Raw genomic sequence first — 17,757 nt, forward strand, 5'->3', positions numbered from 1 at the left:
AGAAGACAGATGGTTTCCGGATAATAACTTTAGTATAAGTTAATAGAAATCAATAAAATTTTGACACAATGTTTGTAACCACAAAAGAAAGGTTGGGATTGATTGAAAACAAGCATTTATCAAGTTTCAGGACAATAAGTTGTGTACAAGTATTTCAATTGCTCTGAAATTGTGCCACAATGTTTAATACCATAGGTAGAAGGTTGGGATTTTTTCAGGGTTATTGGGCAAACAGTTTTGGAATTAAGGGCCAAAAAGAAGCATTTTTCTAGTTTTAGGACAATAACATGTGTGTAACTGTATGAATCTCTCTGACATTGTGGCACAAGGTTCATTATATAACAAAGGGAAGGCTGGGATTGAGTTTGGTGTTAATTTCCCCGAACATATAGGAATAAGGGACCAAAAAAACGGCCAAAAAGAAGCATTTTTCTAGTTTACAGACCATAACTTGTTTTTTAGTGTATGGATCTCTCTGAAATTATACTACAAGATTTCTTACTGCAAAGGAAAGGCTTGAATTGAGTTTTGGGGTTCTTGTTCCATGGGGGATTTTTTCTAATTACAGATTTCAGAAACTAAAATGAAAATTTCTTCAAATATTTTTTTTTTGAGGGGATTGTCACAACAGCATAGTGAATTGCTCAAAAGCAAAGAGTGTTTAATAAAAAGTTCATAAACATCAAATATACTGTCAAAAGAAAAATCATTCATTGTTATCCCGTTCTTGTTTGCAAGTGAGTTTTCCCCCTCTTCTTTATTATTTACAAGTGACTACCTTAAAGAATGCACTTGTTTTGATTATTCATTAGCAAAGTTTAATTAGTTGTTTCTATCCCTCTCCAACTTTTCAATGTGAAATATTTGTGTAAAAGGTAGAGACGCCATACATAAAATACAAATAGGACATTTCATCTTTCTTTAAAGACACTTTATATAACATATTTGTTTAGGGGTTAGCTGAAAGTCTCATCCGGGTGCGGGAGTTTCTCGCTGCATTAAAAACCAATTGGTGGCCTTCGGATGTTGTCTTCTCTATGGTCGGATTGTTGTCTCTTTGGCACATTCCCCGTTTCCATTCTCAATTGTATTGTCACAAGTTCTTCGGTTTTCAACTATAAATCAATCTATGAAAGTTATGGTTTGAAAAATGAATTCCCCGCTACCTTTTCATCATTGTCTTGTATATTTTAAGTCATTATACAAAAAAAATATTGGTGTGTGATTTGTACTAAAGGCGAATTTGTGAAAAAGTAATTAATACAAACAAAACAATTCATGAAAGGCATTGGTCTTATTAAAGTAGAACTTTATCAAAACATTGAACAAAAAAACGAACATGAAATAAATTCACCTGGTTAAAAGAACATTATTATTCTCATAACAAATGCCTTTCTCTATGTCTATGTAAATATCAAAGCCCTTAGATTATCTCATTGAAAAACTGAAGGTCAATTTATACCTCACATTTACTTGCAACGAATATTATGTTATAATTTTTCAAAACATGCAATTTCTGGACATTTAAATTCTTTAGAAAGCTATTCTGTATAAAGAAATTAGGAACTGTTTGTATTTTACCTCAACATAGATTTATTATCATTATCATGTTGATTTAGTTAAAGTTTTAAACAGTGCAGAACACTCATAAAATACCAGCAAAGTTTACAATTTAGGGCAATCTTGACAACAACTGAAGGTATAATTCGAGGCTTTGTATTGCATATACTTTAACACAAAGAGTTTACTAGTGTACAGTTTATGCCAAACTATTATCAAAAGATCATTATACCAACAGTACACATATAATAACCACAAAAATATATGATTGCACCGTATCCAATAAATATAAAACGCATTTAAAAATTGTTCTTGCTTACCTGGTTGACCATAGTTCAAAATGAGACATTTACAAGAAGACAAGAAGATTATCTGAGTGTTCAACAGTTTTAAAAAAAATGGGGTAAGATTTATTTTTCTGTATTGGTTTTAGTTGGTTTGTTTGTCTGATTTGCGAGTACTGTTTAAAAAAGTCGTACTATGTTTTCGTGAAGTCCTTTTTGTCGAGCATGCGAACTTTATTTCACGAAAGCGAGATATAGCTATCACAGAAGTTGTTCATGCCAACATATAGTTATCCAGAGCAAAACTGCGAAAATATTTATTTTAAAGTATGAATCTTAACGAATAAATGGACTTAGTTTTTTTTAACATTCATATTTTGTAGCATTCATATTCATTCTGACGTTACAGTTTAGCTGTCATCAATCACTTTGTCAAACTTTATGAAATTAAATGAAATGTAGACAAAAGCATTGTGAATATCCAAAACATAGTACCCATAACAAAAGTTTGAAATTATTTATTTTTCATTTTTTAATATTTAAATGATAAAAGAATTTAGTTTTGTTCATAATTAACAAGTTGATAAGCATTAGTTTAAGTTTGTTACACATCAAATATTTTGTCAAAAAACTTTTTTTTAATGATTAAGATATAATGTCTTGTGCAAAGTTTTGAAAATGTATTTTTATTTTCGGTATTTTTCTGATAGATGGACTAATTAGTTTTTTACAGTTAACATTTACAGACAGTCTGGGATTACATAATTTTGAAATAAGTTTGCAAACATTTATGGATTGTTATGAGATTTAAACAGACGCAAATTTTCGAGACAAAGAAATAACATGTAAAGAAACAGATTGATTTATATTTACAATTCTGTTTTTGACTGATAAATGAACTCACGTTTTAAGTTAGCACAACAAGTTTACAATGACAGCAGCAATTGAAGGTGAGACGCAGGCTGTGTCTCACCTTCAAACGCTGCTGTCATTGTAAGCCAGGGTTTCGCAGAATCCCTTGCGATGTTTTGTATCACATAATGAGTAACGAAGTTATTACATATTTCTTTTCCAGGAAGAGTAAAAAGTACAAAGTAAAAAAAATATGGACTAGGAATGATTACGCTCTCAGACACAGTAACCAACAACGATCTCCATCTGAGGAAACAGTCAGGGTCTTAACAATGCAAACACGTAACGTACCAGCAAAACCATATAGTTTTATGAAGATACCTGAAAATAATGAAATTACAAAATATCCCAAAGATGATGAAATTACAAAATATCCCGAAGATGATAAAATTACAAAATATCCCGAAATTGACGAATCTGACAAAAAAGAAAAAAATACAGAAAGCTACGATGGTCTTAATAAACAAAAATCCAAACCTGTGGCATGTCTTGAATGTGTTAAACCGATTCAGGTTTTCACAAGTGAAGAAATTAAAAGAGGGGATCACATCAAATTCCATGGACGAATATATGATCACCATGCAATTGTAATCGATGTAAAACCAAATGAAAAAGATCATAAAGTAGACTTAGAATTGGTACATGCATCAAACACGACAGCTGGTGCAATATATAATTTTATAAGACCGTTTGGTAACAAAGCCAAACTGTTAACAGAAACGAAACGAATAAATCTAAAGAAGATAAAAGTCATGGTGTATAAATATTCGGATACAATTGAACATTTTCTGCCCAAAGAGATTGTTACTAGAGCAGTCACAACAACATCCTACCCTGATTTCAAATACAACTTGCTAAATAATAACTGTGAGCATTTTACAACATGGTGCGTTACAGGCGTGATTCTTAGCTTACAAATTCGAAAGATACGAATGGTGAAGGGACTTTTTGCAAATCAAGGATTTCAAGGTATTGGCAACGAAGCTCTTCGAAATAAAATCGAATTTGATAAAGGAATGCTCTGTAAACCGTGTTTCGATAGAAATGAAAAAATATTGAAGGTCACGAAGCAAAAGATCAGATCAAAAAGTGACGTAGAGATTGGTGATATAATAACATACAACTATTATAGATGTTGCCATTCTGCTGTCGTACTTGAAATTGTCAAATCACATGACAAATCACTACAGTGTAAAATAGCTCATTATGCATTTCGTGGTTTACATAGGGATAAAAAGATTCTGGAGGAAACATTCAGAATTCCGTTTGATGGAAGTATAGAAGTTACTGATTTCACGACTGATTATACTGTCTATGCTCCCGACGAGGTGGTAGAAAGGGCCCGTAGAAAGCTGGGCGAAAAACGTTATGATCATTTTTCAAATGATTCAAGTCATTTCGCGCGATGGTGTAAACTTAAATTGTACAGAAATTGAAATTAATCGTTATAGCCAATATTGTTTCATGGAATCTTTAGTAAACATATGACTTGATATGTATTAATGACATGTCTTTGTTTTGTAATTTTGTTACATATCTAATTGTCAACAGAAAATCAATCCTGATGCATTGGCGGAAGAACTTTAACCAGTTTGTCAATGGTTGACTTATCAAAATAAGAAATGAATTTTAGTGTTAGAAATTAAAATACACATACAAAATTACTACATATTGTCCTTTAAGATCTGTGAAAGTATATTTTACGAACTGCTGAACAGTTTGTTGTACCTGATTTTGTGTGAATCTTTTATTCATTCAAATGAATTTAATACAAATGTCAATTCATGACACGTGCTGTTAAAGGTATAACATACATATATGATATGACGCAATCCTTTGGTCCAGAACTTTGTCTATATCAAATCTCAAACTCAATCTTAAAACCTGAATTAATCATCTGGAACGGGATATTTGTTTAAAGAAAATATAGAAAAATTGATTGGCAGTGTCAATTCAAAAAAATAAATCTATAAATAATAGTTTTGGATAACAAAATCACAAAATTTAAGATAAATCTTTCTGTGTTAAGACTTGAAGTTAAATTAGTCTTATTAATCTATTTTAAATAAATCATGGGAGCCAAATATTTGTTAAACAGCGATGTTTAAATTTTAAAAAACTACAAGATAAGAGAAGCATCTATTAACATTTTGGTTTTCAACGATAAAACATAAAACATAAAAATAAAACATAATGTATTGTTTGCTATTTTGAGTTAATCCACAGCATCACTCTGGATTCCTCCACCAATAAAAGACTGGCCGCCACGAAATAGACCGAAAGCGGGGCTAAAAGTGGCGTTACAAACACCTAAAATCAAATTAAATCAGAACTACTCAGTCGGCTGCAAATTTCAAAATGACGGTCCTAATATTTGAACAACTTCATACAAGAAATCTGCCATAATTATGATATGCGTTCATGAAGTCCTGGCATTTTTTGTATCGAAAGTTACTTATGTTTTTTTCATTTGTTAATGCTTACTTCTTTGACTAAATCTCAGATGAACTTGGTTAATAGAAATTAATTGTATTAAATTCAACAATCAATAGAGCTATGTGTATTTAATATTCCTCATATATATTTATGAATTTATGGGAATATTTTATATTTGATATAATAGAAAGCACATCTTGAAGTTTTATGGAAAACAAAATATATAGAAATTGCCTAAAAAAGAATCTGTTGGAATTCCATATCATTATAATTTAATATGCCACAATCGAATTAAATTTTCCACGAATTTGACCTACAGAATTAGACTTATCCCAAGGTTTATTTACCATGAGCAACACGACGGGTGCCACGTTTGGAGAAGGATATAAGTAACCTTCCGAAGCACATGAGATCACCCCAGTGTTTGGTGGTGTTCGTGTTGCTCATTATAGTTTCCATGCTGTGTTTTGTATACTTTTGTTTGTCAATTAGACATCTTACCACTAAGATTTAAACGAAACGGGTGTAATCAATTATAGGCAACCATATATATTTATGCTTTATAGAAGACATAGGATCTGTACTCTTATATATATATATATTTATGCATTGTTATACCCAGAGTGTTCTTGCATTCATTTGTAATGTATTCCTGTCATGTAATGTTGTCATGTTAGCGGTACATTTAACATTGCCATAAAGCGCGAGTAATGGCTAGCAACAAAACCAGGTTCAATCCACCATTTTTGTCGAGCCTGCGACTTTTGTCTCTGATGCTCAAACAGTTTTCACTTGACCTCGACGTCATTTCATGGATCAGAGAACAAGGTTTAGCTTTAGTGGTCAAGTCTATATCTCAGATATTCTGAGCAATAGAATTAAAATTGAGAATGGAAATGTGGAATGTGTCAAAGAGACAACAACCCGACCATAGAAAAATCAACAGCAGAAGGCCACCAACAGGTCTTCAATATAGCGAGAAATTCCCGCACCCGGAGGCGTCCTTCAGCTGGCACTTAACAAATATATACTAGTTCAGTGATAATGAACGCCATACTAATTTCCAAATTGTACACAAGAAACTAAAATTGAAATAATACAAGACTAACAAAAACCAGAGGCTCCTGACATGGGACAGGCGCAAACTAGTATATTTGGTGTATGGAAGGACTGTTAGGTCCAACTGGTAGGTGTCATCTGACCTTGACCTCATTTTGATGGTTCAGTGATTATAGTTAAGTTTTTGTGTTTTGGTCTGTTTTTCTTATACTGAATGCAAAGGTCAACTTTATTTGGTATATTTAATGATTGTTAGGTGTACATGTCTAGCTGGCAGGTATCATCAGATGACCTCGTTTTCATGGTTCATTGGTTAAGTTAAGTTTTTGTTCTTATGTCTTTTTTCTAATACTATAAGCAATAGGCCAACTATTTTTTGGTGTATGGAAATATTTTATGATGTACATGTCAGTCTCACAGGTTTTGTTTGACCTTGATCTCATTTCATGATTCTATGGCCGGTCAATGATTAGTTTTCTAGGTTGAGTCTGTTCCTTAGAAACTATAAGCAATAGGTCAACTATATTTAGTGTATTGAATGATTGTATGGTGTACATGTATTTCTTGTTTGGCTTCAGCGTGTGCACTTTTGCTCTGAACATGTCCTGTACTAAGTCAGAATTATGTCAGTTGGTTTCTAATAGTTCGCCCAATCGATTTGTGACTTTTGACCAGCGGTAGACAACTGTTGCCTTTATTTATATATGATGAGTTGCAGTTGTCGATAGTCCATAAAACAGTCTTAGCCCAAAATACGCACGTGCTCATACTTAGTTACTATTTCATGCATTGTTTATTGTTGTATGAGGAAGTTTTGCGGCACTGGAAAATAAAATTGAAGAATTTTTTATGAGTTAAAAAAAAAAACCAATCAGCTAATTATGTGAAGGTGTATAAAAAAAAGTCTTACTCAAAAGCCTGTAATTTCGGTAATAATCAATTGATCTTTTGGAACCTTTATCTTATAGAAAGCCAATACCGCGTAAAGAACATGTGATCCATTTGCGTGGTTGACTCCAAGTAGAGCAAAAGTAGCAGTTATCATGATCATATTGCTACAGTAAATATATCAAACAACAACCAATACAAAAACTATATAAAGAAGCGTATCAACTACTATGTAAGTGAATCAAGATTTTAAGAAGTGTGGAGTTGACCGCTTCACGTTCTATACCAAACTGTTAAATCAATAGACAAACAATAGATGTGTAATATCGAAAAAATCATACATCGGATCACCTTTCCCAAATGAATTAAATGCTTTATAAAATGTTTAAAAATCCTATTTACCAATATAACTGATTGACGAAGGTAAATGTTTAATTCAAGATGAGACATGCACAAGAAGACAAGTAGATTATTTAAGTGTTCAACAGTTCCAGAAAAAAATGGGGTAAGGCTCATCTTTCTTTAGTGATATTGGCCCTTTTTTATCAGTTTTTGTACTGTTCTTGCGTACTTTTTAATTTTCGTTTAATAATTGTATTAAGAAAGTTTGTTTAATAACGTGTTTTTGATGAAACAACATCAAATATCTGTTCACAAAGAAACTGTTTACTGCTTAATGATGTGGGTCGTGTTTGCTTCTTATTTAAAATTAGAGTAATAGAATTTCTTTTCTTTTCCAGGAAGAGCATGAAGAAGAAATGTAAAAGAATATGGATCAGACATGATTATTCTCTCAATCAGAACGATCTACAAAGATCTCCATCTGAAGAGTCAGTGAAAGTTTTAACAATGCATCAATACATTAAACCAGAAAAGCCTGGTTTTGCAAAGATTACAGAAGAGGATGAAATAACAGAAGATCCAGAAATTGACGATTCCTGCAGAAAAGATAACAGACAGGAAAGTAATGATGATCTTGATAGTAGAAATAATCAAGAGACACAACCTGTTGCATGTCTTGAATGTGTAAAGCCGATACAGGTTTTCAGAGGACAAGAAATACAAATAGGGGATCACATCAAATTTCATGGGAAAATATATGATCACCACGCAATTGTATTAAAAGTAAAACCTTCAAAAGAAAATGATCATAAAGTAGTTGTAGAACTGGTGCATGCATCAAACACCACAGCTGGTGCAATTTATTGCTGCTTACAGCCATTTAGTAGCATTGCAAAACTGTTAAGTGAAACAAAACAAATAAATTTAAAAAAGATGAAAGTAATGGTTTATAAATATTCGAACACAGTCAAACATTTTTCACCAGAAAGGATAGTCAAAAGGGCAGTCGAAAAGAAATCAGAACCTGGTTTTAAATACGACGCGCTAAATAATAATTGCGAGCATTTTGCAACATGGTGCGTTACAGGAGAGAGTCTTAGCTTACAAGTTCGAAAGATAAGAATGGTAAGGTTTCTTTTTGCAAATCAAGGATTTCAAGGTATCAGAGACGAAATTCTCCGAAATAAAATCGAATATGAAAATGAGATGCTCTGTAAACCGTGTTTTGAAAGAAATGAAAAACTATTGAGTATTGCGAAACAACCGATCAAATCTAAAGGTGACGTTAAGATTGGTGATATTATAACATACACTTATTACGGATGTTTGCATTCTGCTGTAGTGCTAGACATTGATTCACACGACATGTCACTACAGTGCAAAATAGCCCATTATGCATTCCGTGTTTTACACAGACACAGAAAAATACGAGAGGAATCGCTAAGAATTCCGCTTGATGGAAGTGTGAAAGTTACGGATTACTCCAATAACGGTTATAGTGTATACGATCCAAAGGAAGTGGTTGATAGAGCAAGAAGTAGGCTTGGAGAAACACGATATGTATATTTTTCAAATGATTCAAGTCATTATGCTCGTTGGTGTAAACTTAAATTGTATAGAAAAAGAATGATTATTACTGCAAAATCAAAATTGTTAAATGTAACATTAGAAAACAACCCGTCTTAATATAATTTAATTCTTGCTTAATTTGTTGCAACTATCATAGAAACATTGAAATGACAAAATAGGTCAATCACGGAATTTACAATAGATATAGGAAGATGTGGTGTGAGTGCCAATGAGACAACTCTCCATCCAAATAACAATTTAAAAAGTAAACCATTATAGGTTAAAGTACGGCCTTCAACACGGAGCCTTGGCTCACACCGAATAACAAGCTATAAAGGGCCCCAAAATTACTAGTGTAAAACCATTCAAACGGGAAAAACAACGGTCTAATTTAAGACTATTTAAGGCGCTTTAACTCCAGTTAAAAAAAAACCACAAAAAGATAGATAAAAACATTGATACTTTAAACTGATCTAACTCTAAAATTCATTATATCTGATTATCTGTCTATAATTTGTTCATTCTAATGATATTTAATATACACATGCAAATAATAAGACATGATCTTAAATGACTTAATGGTGATATCATGACTTTACATTAAAGCTTTATTCAAATTAGATGTTCAACTTATATATTCATTTGTAACCTTGTGCAAATTTTCCAATTATAATTTCCACAGCTCATTTACTTTGTGTATAACCTACCAAATAAGACTTATTACTTAAATTGTTTATACATGAACAAAATCGCATTGTCTTATGTGGAACAGGAGCTGAGTACTACTCCGGAGCACCTGAGATGTCTATGTTGTCGTTTTATGCCCCACCTACGATAATTGAGGGGCATTATGTTTTCTGGTCTGTGGCTCCGTTCGTTCGTTCGTCCCGCTTCAGGTTAAAGTTTTTGGTCAAGGTAGTTTTTGATGAAGCTGAAGTTCAATCAACTTGACACTTAGTACACTAGTTGCTTATGTTATGATCTTTCTAATTTAAAGCAAAATTAGACTTTTGACCCCAATTTCACGGTCCATTGAACATTTAAAATGAAAGTGGGAGTTTCAGGTTAAAGTTTTTGGTCAATGTAGTTTTTGATGAAATTGCAGTCAATCAACTTAAAACTTAGTACTAATTTTTCTTATAGTATAATCTTTCTAATTTTAATGCCAAATCAGATTTGTACCCTATTTCACGGTCCATGGAACATGTCAAATGATTGAATGTGGCATCCGTGTACTTTGGACACATTCTTGTTTATTTTTTTGTTTGTCTTTTTTTAATGTCAAAGCAGGAGTTTGAATAAACCTTTTGTATCTTTTAAACTTTTACACTTAATGAATAAGACAAAAAAAAAACACAAAAAATTAAATACACACACAATCAGAGAGAAATTTTTTAGGAAGACTAAGTACAATTCTGAATAAAGTTTTCAAAGTAATATTGGGTAAGATTTTTCTGCGAGTGACAGTCTGTGCTTAAAATTTTGTCTTGATCGGTGCTGGTAATAACGAATATTGTGAATAATCCATGGGCTTCTACTCTGATTCAGTATACATTAAAAAAAATTAAAATGTGTGCAAGTTCATGTTTTGGTTCAGTGCTGGTGGGTCTGTATACGATCATAGTCATTTAAGGTTCATGTGGACCCTATGGCTAAAATGGCCGTATTTTCACCTCAAAATTTTCTCTGAGTACAGGCAAACCTGTGCATCTGGAAAAGTTTTAAGGCATAGCATGCCCTAGATAAATAGAATTCAAATGCATTGTATGATTTAGAAAATTCATAACTTAACTGGATTTTGCCGTACACTTTTTTTCGTCTCTGCAGAAGATGATAAAATTAACAAACAGTTGCGTTTACCTTGATATGGTCCACTCAGGTACACAGTTTAAATAACGAATTATTGTCAGGTATCTATTGTCCATCTAATATCCATGTCAATTTAAAATGCTCAGTTTAATTTTTACCTGTGGGAATTTCTCAAACCTGTTTCCCAACTTAGTTTATTTTGGCACCTTCTGGAGAAATGAAAAAAAGTGCACGGAACAATCCTGGTAAGTTTTTATTTTTATAAAACATAAAACATACTAAAAATACATTTATCTAGGGCATGCTATGGCTGAATTTTTTTACAGATGCGCAGGTTTGTCTGTACTCAGTAAATTTTGAGGTGAAAATACGGCCATTTTAGCCATAGGGTCCACATGAACCTTAAAAAAGAAGTGGAGTATGATTTGAATAAAACGGTGCAGATTCAATAAAATTGGGCAAATACTTGTATTCAATCGTTGTAACTCATATTTCAACTATAGACATTTCTTTGACTGTAATAAGCGTTTCTAAATAATGGTTACTTCATATCACTTGAAACGGCAACATCCTCAATTCAATAGGAGAAGAAATGTGAACATTATAAGTAACCATATTTCATAACCAACAAGCATAAACCATATTGTATGAAAAGCTACAAAAAAATGTGTGAGGAAGGATGATTTATCTCCTTGACAACTGATTAATAACGCCTTCAACACCAAAAAACAAATACATCTTAATGTCTGACCGAACTGAACTGTACATAATTGTTTTTAATTTCGATAAAAGGAATATTTAGCATTTTTTTTCTTTAAAAAATCTACAAAAGAACTGCATTTCAATATGCTTTTTTTTAACATTTTTAATGACATTAACACAAAAAAAATCTTTTTTTACAGATATCCTTCAAGAAACGTAGGCATAATGTCAAGATTTTCAGTATATAAAATTGAGAATGGAAATGGAGAATGTATCAAAGAGACAACAACCCGACCATAGAAAAAACAACAGCGGAAGGTCACCAACAGGTCTTCAACGTAACGAGAAATTCCTTCAGCTGTCCCCTAAACAAATATATACTAGTTCAGTGATAATGAACGCCATACTAATTTCCAAATTGTACACAAGAAACTAAAATTAAAATAATACACAAAAAAACAAGACCAGAGGCTCCTGGCTTAGGACAGGCGCAAAAATGCGGCGGGGTTAAACATGTTTATGTGAATTGTTGAGTGTCTAGTCTGCGACAAAAAACGTTGAATGCGAAACATAGTGGTTATAACCCGATGACAGCAGCATAAACTATTGGTATTAAGCTTTATAGTTTAGAAAGTATAAGACAGACATGTTTTTTACTTTGTTTGTAGATACCGTATGATAAGAAGTTTTCGTCTGTCATTTAATGAATGGCTATTATTTATTTTAAATTTATTGAACCATCAAACTAATTTTGACTCTTCACATTGAAACGTCAGAGTGGGCTTGTCGCCATCAAAATTGACAACATTGAAAATAAAACTAATAATTTTAAGCAATCAGAAGACAGTAAATACACAAAATGTATTTATATGACAATTGTCCTTATCCACAATGTCTTGGTACAGGTTCTTTTTGAAAAAATAAATATATTTGTTTTGTCATATGAATTTTTTCTCATTACGAGTAAAGTATAATTATATTTGGCATCTATGACCCTTACAAGTTCAATATGTCTACAAAATCGTAATCACCTGACCTTGACCTAATTTCCTAGACCAGTAACTAAGATTAATTTGGTGTTATCAAGTCTGTATCTCACATACTGTAAGAAGTAGATTGACTATATTTTTGTGTATTGAGTTATTGTAAGTTGTTCATGTCAGACTAGGTTTTATACAATCTAAATTATTGCGTGGTTTATTAAGCAATGTTTAGTGTTTAAGGATTCGGTCTTTTTCTTAGATATGAGAGTTTATCTGATCTTGACCTTTTTTCTTGGTTAATATTTAATGTTTAAGTTTTCATGTTTTTTTGCAAATTATCAGATAATATTTTATTAATTGTATGGTAAGATTGGACTGTGCACATGTCGGTATGGCAAGAAACCAGCAGGTGAGACATGTCTGCATGTGGACTTTTGTTCTTTATAATTTTTTAATTTTTTTACTGTTAAAAAAAGATTTGTTTGCACTCTTCCAAGAATTTGCTAACAAAAATCTTTGAAATACATTTCATGAATATCCAACATGAAATGAAAGCGTTGAAATATCAATACCCCTACATTTTATTTCAAAAAATAATGAAACAGACCATGTTTGTGAAATCTTATGAAACTTACCCTTTTAATTCGTTAGAATGATTTAAAAAAATACAAATGTTCAATTTAGAACTTTAAATGTATACAACATAGAACTGAAATCACGCTGTTCTTTACTTCAAAACTATATCCAAATCAAATTTTACATCTTACGCAACTGAATGGTGTAGTAACATGTGAAGAAGAATATACGTTTTAGCGATAAAAACACCAGCACTTCTTATATATACATAGCTAGGCAAGATATATTAAAGAAAAAAGTACAATAATATAGAATAGCATGCAGCAAAGCTAATCACTCTTCATATGAATTACGACCATTATTCATATGGAAAGCCAACATGGTTAAAATGCTTAATTCGTAAATTGTCAATTTGTTACTTGTCATTGTGTAATTTGTACATTTGTGATACGGTGGATTCAGTATTTTTTATTTTAAATGGATGGAATTCCACGAAAATTGGTAACCAACGAATAATAATGAATCCACAGTATACATATTTATAATGTATGTCCGTTTTAATGACTTCCCTTTTATGAATATACTTTGGAATACGGTATATTATGTATTCTTTTATGCTCAATAACTGAAACCATTCCTCTGCTATTTGTTCAGTTATTTACCTTAATTGATGATGTTACATCGTGTACGTTGATACCGTTTTTTGCTCTATCTTGACAACTATTTTCTAAAGACAGAAATTGTATACAGAAACAACGCTACTCAGCGTTTCAAGGTATACAAAAACGCTAAAAATACTGAAAGCATTCATTGGCTCCTTATATGACATATTATCTTTACTCCCAGCTGTGGCATAAGGAGCTTTTAGTTTAGTAGGTTTAATAGGAAGAAGTAAGTTTTTACTCCATAAAGGACAACGGACTGAAGATTATTTTTTACCTTTCAAACATACAAAATAAGATATATAAATTGAATCAGATGTTTAGAAAAGATAATGCATTGAATAAAATGACAATTTTAATCTTATTTAAAAGCCTACCAATGTTAATTTACGGCGACAGTGCAGTATATACTTATTATACGTATACGAATCCAGAGACCCATATACCCATCTGTCCAATTAATGACATGATAGATATATGTTTCCTCATTTAAATTATAAAAGTGTCATTTGAGAAACAAATCAAAGTGTAATCTTTGCATCTTTAGCATGTTTTTCGGTAAAACTATATTCTTAATAGATTCCAAACGAAAAAAGATAACACAATCTTGTACATATAATCAAAGCCTCGTTAATGCTAAAAAACAAAAACACTGCAGTACCAATATAGATAGTTCATGAAAGTGTAATGTACTGTTTCGAAAAATCATAACAAGTATAAAAATAAAATTCATTTAATCAGATTTTTTTTAATTTAGAAAACATATTCGATTTTGTTTTGAAATCTTAACTAATTCGCTGTTAAGCAGATAATTCGATAATTCACCCTTCTTCACACATATGTTCCCTTCATTCTACCAGTCTGTACATCAAATCCAAGAGTGAAAAAAGGCTGTCCGACTACGGATTACTTCGACACCAGTAACATATTTATACTATCAATTACTTGACATAATGATGCTGATGCGAAAGAAATGATTTTTTCAGGTGAGGTTTAGAGTTAGACAAACTGTATGGAAGCTAACACTATATTTAAAGATAACACAAAAACTCCACATTTCACCAATTTTCTTTTCATTGTTATAGGTTATATGTTAGATTTATTTATCAATGCAATTACCATAATGTCAAAAAGATTGAATTTTGACTACTTGTTAATATGGAGGTTTTTTTAACAGACATCCTGCTTTACAGCAGTTGAAATTTTACTCTTTTGAAATTTTATTCTTTTATTTAAAACGTTGTATCTCAAGTCATCAATTGCACTGCCTTATAATAAATTTAAATAATGCATGTAAATGTTGTTGTTCTTTCGATTTAATTTATTGCTAAATTGATTTGACATTCCAGACACCTATTTGACTTTGTAGGTGAACTATGCTTCGAAATTTTTAAACGGGCAAACAAAACCACCGTGTATGTTAATATTCATCACTCTTAATGACCAAAGCAGAAAATATCTGAATGCAATTAATATAAAAAAAGAAGATGTGGGATGATTACCAATGAGACAACTCTCCACAAGAGACCAAAATGACACAGAAACTATAGGTCATCGTACGGTCTTCAACAATAAGCAAAGCTCATACCGCATAGTCAGCTATGAAAGGCCCCGAAATGACAATGTAAAACAACTCAAACGAAAAAAATCACGACCTCATTTATATAAAAAAAATATTAACGAAAAACAAATATGTAACACATAAACAAACAACAACCACTGAATTACAGGTTCATAACATGGGACAGGCACATACATACATAATGTGGCGGGGTTAAATATGTTAGCGGGATCCCAACCCTCCTTTTATCTTGGACAATGGTATTACAGTACAATATGAGAGCGAACTATAAAAACCAGTTGAAAACGGCTTAACTCATCAGATGGACAAATTACAAGTGGACGTGGCCGGGTACTTGTACATCCCAACAACAAAAAGACAATAGAAACAGATTTGAGAGTACTCGCAGTTAAATGGCAGCTGGTTCAAAGCCACTAACAACTAACAAATCTGGAATGAGGCAGGCCCAATAAGGACCACATGTTTTAAAGCTTCTTAATAACTTTGAGGACAGGCAAACGAAGAATACCAATATGACACAGCAAATATTACCTCGTCAAAAACTTTACAAAAATTGTGAGAAGTCAAGGTTTACAAACACTTTGTGAGAAGTCAATATCTATGACAGTTTTAGAAACAATCAGAGTGTCATCATACACCTTATTACAAATAATACCAGCCTGTAACGATAAACAGATATTACAATCGTTGAATGTTTTATTTCATTTTACACTATTCTTAATTTGTATTTGGTTGATCCATCTCTAAATCACCGAACTGTAAGTTTAAACATTAGGAATAGATTACCTTAGCTTTATTTGGCATAACTTTTAGGAATTTTTCGGTCCTCAATGATCTTCAACTCTATTTTGGCCTTTTAAACACCTTTTGATTCGAGCGTCATTTATGAGTCTTTTTTAGACGAAACGCGCGTCTGGCGTAAATATAAAACAAAATTATCCTGGTATCTATGATGAGTTTATTTGCAACCAGTGGGTCGATACACTGCTGGTGGAGATTTATTTCCCCGAGGGTATCACCAGCCCAGTAGTCAGCACTTCTTGAGTAATCATTGATATGTTCATAATTATTAATCAACTGTTAACAAACTTTGAAATTTTGAAAAATTAAGGCTTTTCTACCTCAGAAAAAGATTACCTTAGCAATATTTGGCACAATTTTTTAGGAATTTTTGGTCTTCATTGCTCTTCAACTTTGTACTCTATTTTGCCTTTTAAACACTTTTTGATTCGAGCGTTACTGATGAGTCTTTTTATACGAAACGCGCGTCTGGCGTAAATATAAAATTTCAATCCTGATATCTATAATGAGTTTATTTTAATAACAAAAACAGTTATGTCAATCACACAAATACGTAACCCTACTGATCGAGGCATTTATTATCTTAATGAGAGAGAAGTAAAAGTTGATAAAGAAAGTGATTGATAATGATGTTTTTCTCTCGAAAAGTTTACTTTTTACGGCTTAGAATGTTTGTTGATTTTTTTAAGAAGGGAAGGACCAGTTACCATCAGCACCGAAATCAATACAATTCTTCATCAAGTGTATTGATAGTGCTCATGTTTTTACAAACGCTCGGTAAGTAGTCTAATTGTATAGGTCCCATTCGTGGTGAAAAGGAGGTTGGTTGTAGATACAACATTATGAACATATTCGATATTATCTGTGAAAGGAACTAAACTCTTAAACAACAGTTTGAATGACAGATAAAAAGTTCAAGCGTTATACATCATGTGTCGGTGAAACTTTCTTACGAAGTGTGGATTATTGATTTTTATATAAAAAGATACAAATCAATTTGGAGATTACTGAATATTTCTTTAATCCTTAAAGCGTTGTCCTTGTTACGCAGAAGTTGTCTTTCTTCGTTTACCTCGGCAAATGTGGGTTACACTAAATGCCGAATCGATGGCAGGATATTAATGAAAGGACAACGATATGACCAACTGAAAATGCTTTATCCTTTAATGTCTAAAAACAATCAAAAAAATCTCAAATTTCATCCTTTAAAACACATAAATGATAGGGAAAAATAAGAAAACAAATATTCACAGCTTGACCTTGATGAAGTGAAATGATATTTTGGTAGGGAATGGATTTGCACATACCTTCCATGGATAATGTCCAAGAAATATTACGTTAACTGGAAAACTTGCCACACAAATTAGCAAGTTTTATATAAGATATTTATGGGGTTTACAATGGTCGGACTGAAATCCAGCAACAAAAATGAAAAGAACTTACGCGTTTGATTAAAATCATAAGATTATTAATATATCAGTGTCACGACAGCCAAAATAGGAAGCGAATTGGCAGAGTCTGTAGTGCATTTAATTGAAGTTAGTTATGGGGTCAGTTCAAAATGACGCTGCTAGTAGTATATTAACTTGAAT

General features: G+C 32.0%; 2 protein-coding genes across 2 annotated transcripts; both read left to right on the forward strand.

The window, feature by feature from the left end:
* The first annotated feature begins 1,875 nt into the window (after positions 1 to 1,875).
* On the forward strand, positions 1,876 to 4,367 carry LOC134711156 (uncharacterized). The gene is made up of 2 exons (XM_063571605.1): positions 1,876 to 1,963; positions 2,920 to 4,367. Exons 1-2 carry the CDS (start codon positions 1,959 to 1,961, stop codon positions 4,190 to 4,192), a joined length of 1,278 nt encoding a protein of 425 aa, XP_063427675.1. The 5' UTR covers positions 1,876 to 1,958; the 3' UTR covers positions 4,193 to 4,367.
* A 3,227-nt stretch (positions 4,368 to 7,594) lies between these two features.
* LOC134704649 (uncharacterized) lies at positions 7,595 to 9,167 on the forward strand. Its single transcript, XM_063563574.1, has 2 exons — positions 7,595 to 7,644; positions 7,880 to 9,167. Exons 1-2 carry the CDS (start codon positions 7,640 to 7,642, stop codon positions 9,165 to 9,167), a joined length of 1,293 nt encoding a protein of 430 aa, XP_063419644.1. The 5' UTR covers positions 7,595 to 7,639.
* Positions 9,168 to 17,757: the final 8,590 nt, after the last annotated feature.

This window comes from Mytilus trossulus, chromosome 1 (assembly GCF_036588685.1).
Source record: "Mytilus trossulus isolate FHL-02 chromosome 1, PNRI_Mtr1.1.1.hap1, whole genome shotgun sequence".
NCBI lineage: Eukaryota > Metazoa > Mollusca > Bivalvia > Mytilida > Mytilidae > Mytilus > Mytilus trossulus.